General features: G+C 21.6%; 1 protein-coding gene across 1 annotated transcript; it reads left to right on the forward strand. All coding sequences in view use genetic code 6, as the record gives it.

Annotated features, from left to right (window-relative positions):
* Positions 1–293: 293 nt before the first annotated feature.
* On the forward strand, positions 294–1,109 carry TTHERM_002653339 (transmembrane protein, putative; the record flags this gene model as incomplete). Its single annotated transcript, XM_012795204.1, has 2 exons — positions 294–351; positions 406–1,109. Coding segments are annotated over 2 exons (762 nt in total), but the record flags the coding sequence as incomplete, so codon positions are not given.
* Positions 1,110–1,335: the final 226 nt, after the last annotated feature.

Genomic DNA, 1,335 nt, shown 5'->3' on the forward strand with positions numbered 1-1,335 from the left:
AGTTTTAAAAAAATAGTGATGATAAATTTAATTTTGAAATTTTATAGTATATTTAATATTTTTATTTTTCAATTTAGTAATATTGCTTGAAAGGTTATAAGGGTCCACTGTGCTATTCTTGTGATGTGTATGGAGAGATTTGGGGACATAGGTATTCTGAAATGTATAGTCCTGGAATGTGCTATAGTTGCACTGAAAATTTGTTTAATATATTAATTGAAAATATATTATTTTTCCTCCTACTCTCTCTTTACATATTAGTTATTTTAAGAACAATTATAAATAAATTATAGGCTAAACTAACTGGTTACTTTATTAATAAATCAGATATCTTATACTTAGGATCAACATGTAATTTTTAGTATTGAAGAATAATCTTATTAATAAGCTTTTTTTATTTAATAGTAAAAATCTCAGAAAAATCACAAATATTATCAAAGATTTTTACAGATCATCTTTAAATATTATCATTATTTAGCTTTTTTTCAGTTAATATCCCTAATTATTTTAAAGTACCATTATTGCTATCTGGTAATTCTTTGAGCCTTACCAGTAAGTCTATAGATTGTTTCTTCTCATAATTTTAAAATTTAAAGCCTTTGTGGTTTTATTAGATAATTTGGTCTTTACTATTACCAATATTTTTATTTGCTTTTTATCTAACTCTTGGTCTTCTTTTATTATTATTGAAAAAAAATAACATAATACTAAAATATAGAAATACAGCATTTATTTTCATATATCTCTACTTTTTCCCAACTGTTGTTTCACTCTTGAGTAGATCTTTGAATTGCATTTAAATAGGAGATGAAAGTTACCTAGATTTAGATTTTAATATCAAATGTTTTGATCCTGAAAATCACTTACCCTATATGATTTATTTTAGCATACCTATATTATTTGTTTGGATCATAGTGATACCTTTGTTAATATTCTTAAAAATTAGAAATGGTAAACTAAAGCAATGGTCAATATTTACTGAAATTAAATATTCAATTATTTTTGCAGGACATAAAGAAAAGTTTTATTATTGGGAATTTGGTAAACTAGCCTATAAATCTATAATAATTATAAATTCAATATTGTTTCAACAGAATTTGCTTTATAAAGTAAATTTATTATAATTTATTTAATCATATTATTTGATATTAGTTATATTTTTTACATTTTTTATAAAAAAAAGATATCTTTGATGAACACAGTCATTTTATTTTAGTTATATTTAACAACTAAATATAAACCTTTTGTAAATGATAATTTTAATAATCTAACTTAAAAATCATCAATTCTATGTGCTTTATCACTAAATTTAATTTCAATAATTTCAGCCTAATA

The sequence above is a fragment of the Tetrahymena thermophila genome, assembly GCF_000189635.1.
Source record: "Tetrahymena thermophila SB210 genomic scaffold scf_8255047, whole genome shotgun sequence".
NCBI lineage: Eukaryota > Ciliophora > Oligohymenophorea > Hymenostomatida > Tetrahymenidae > Tetrahymena > Tetrahymena thermophila.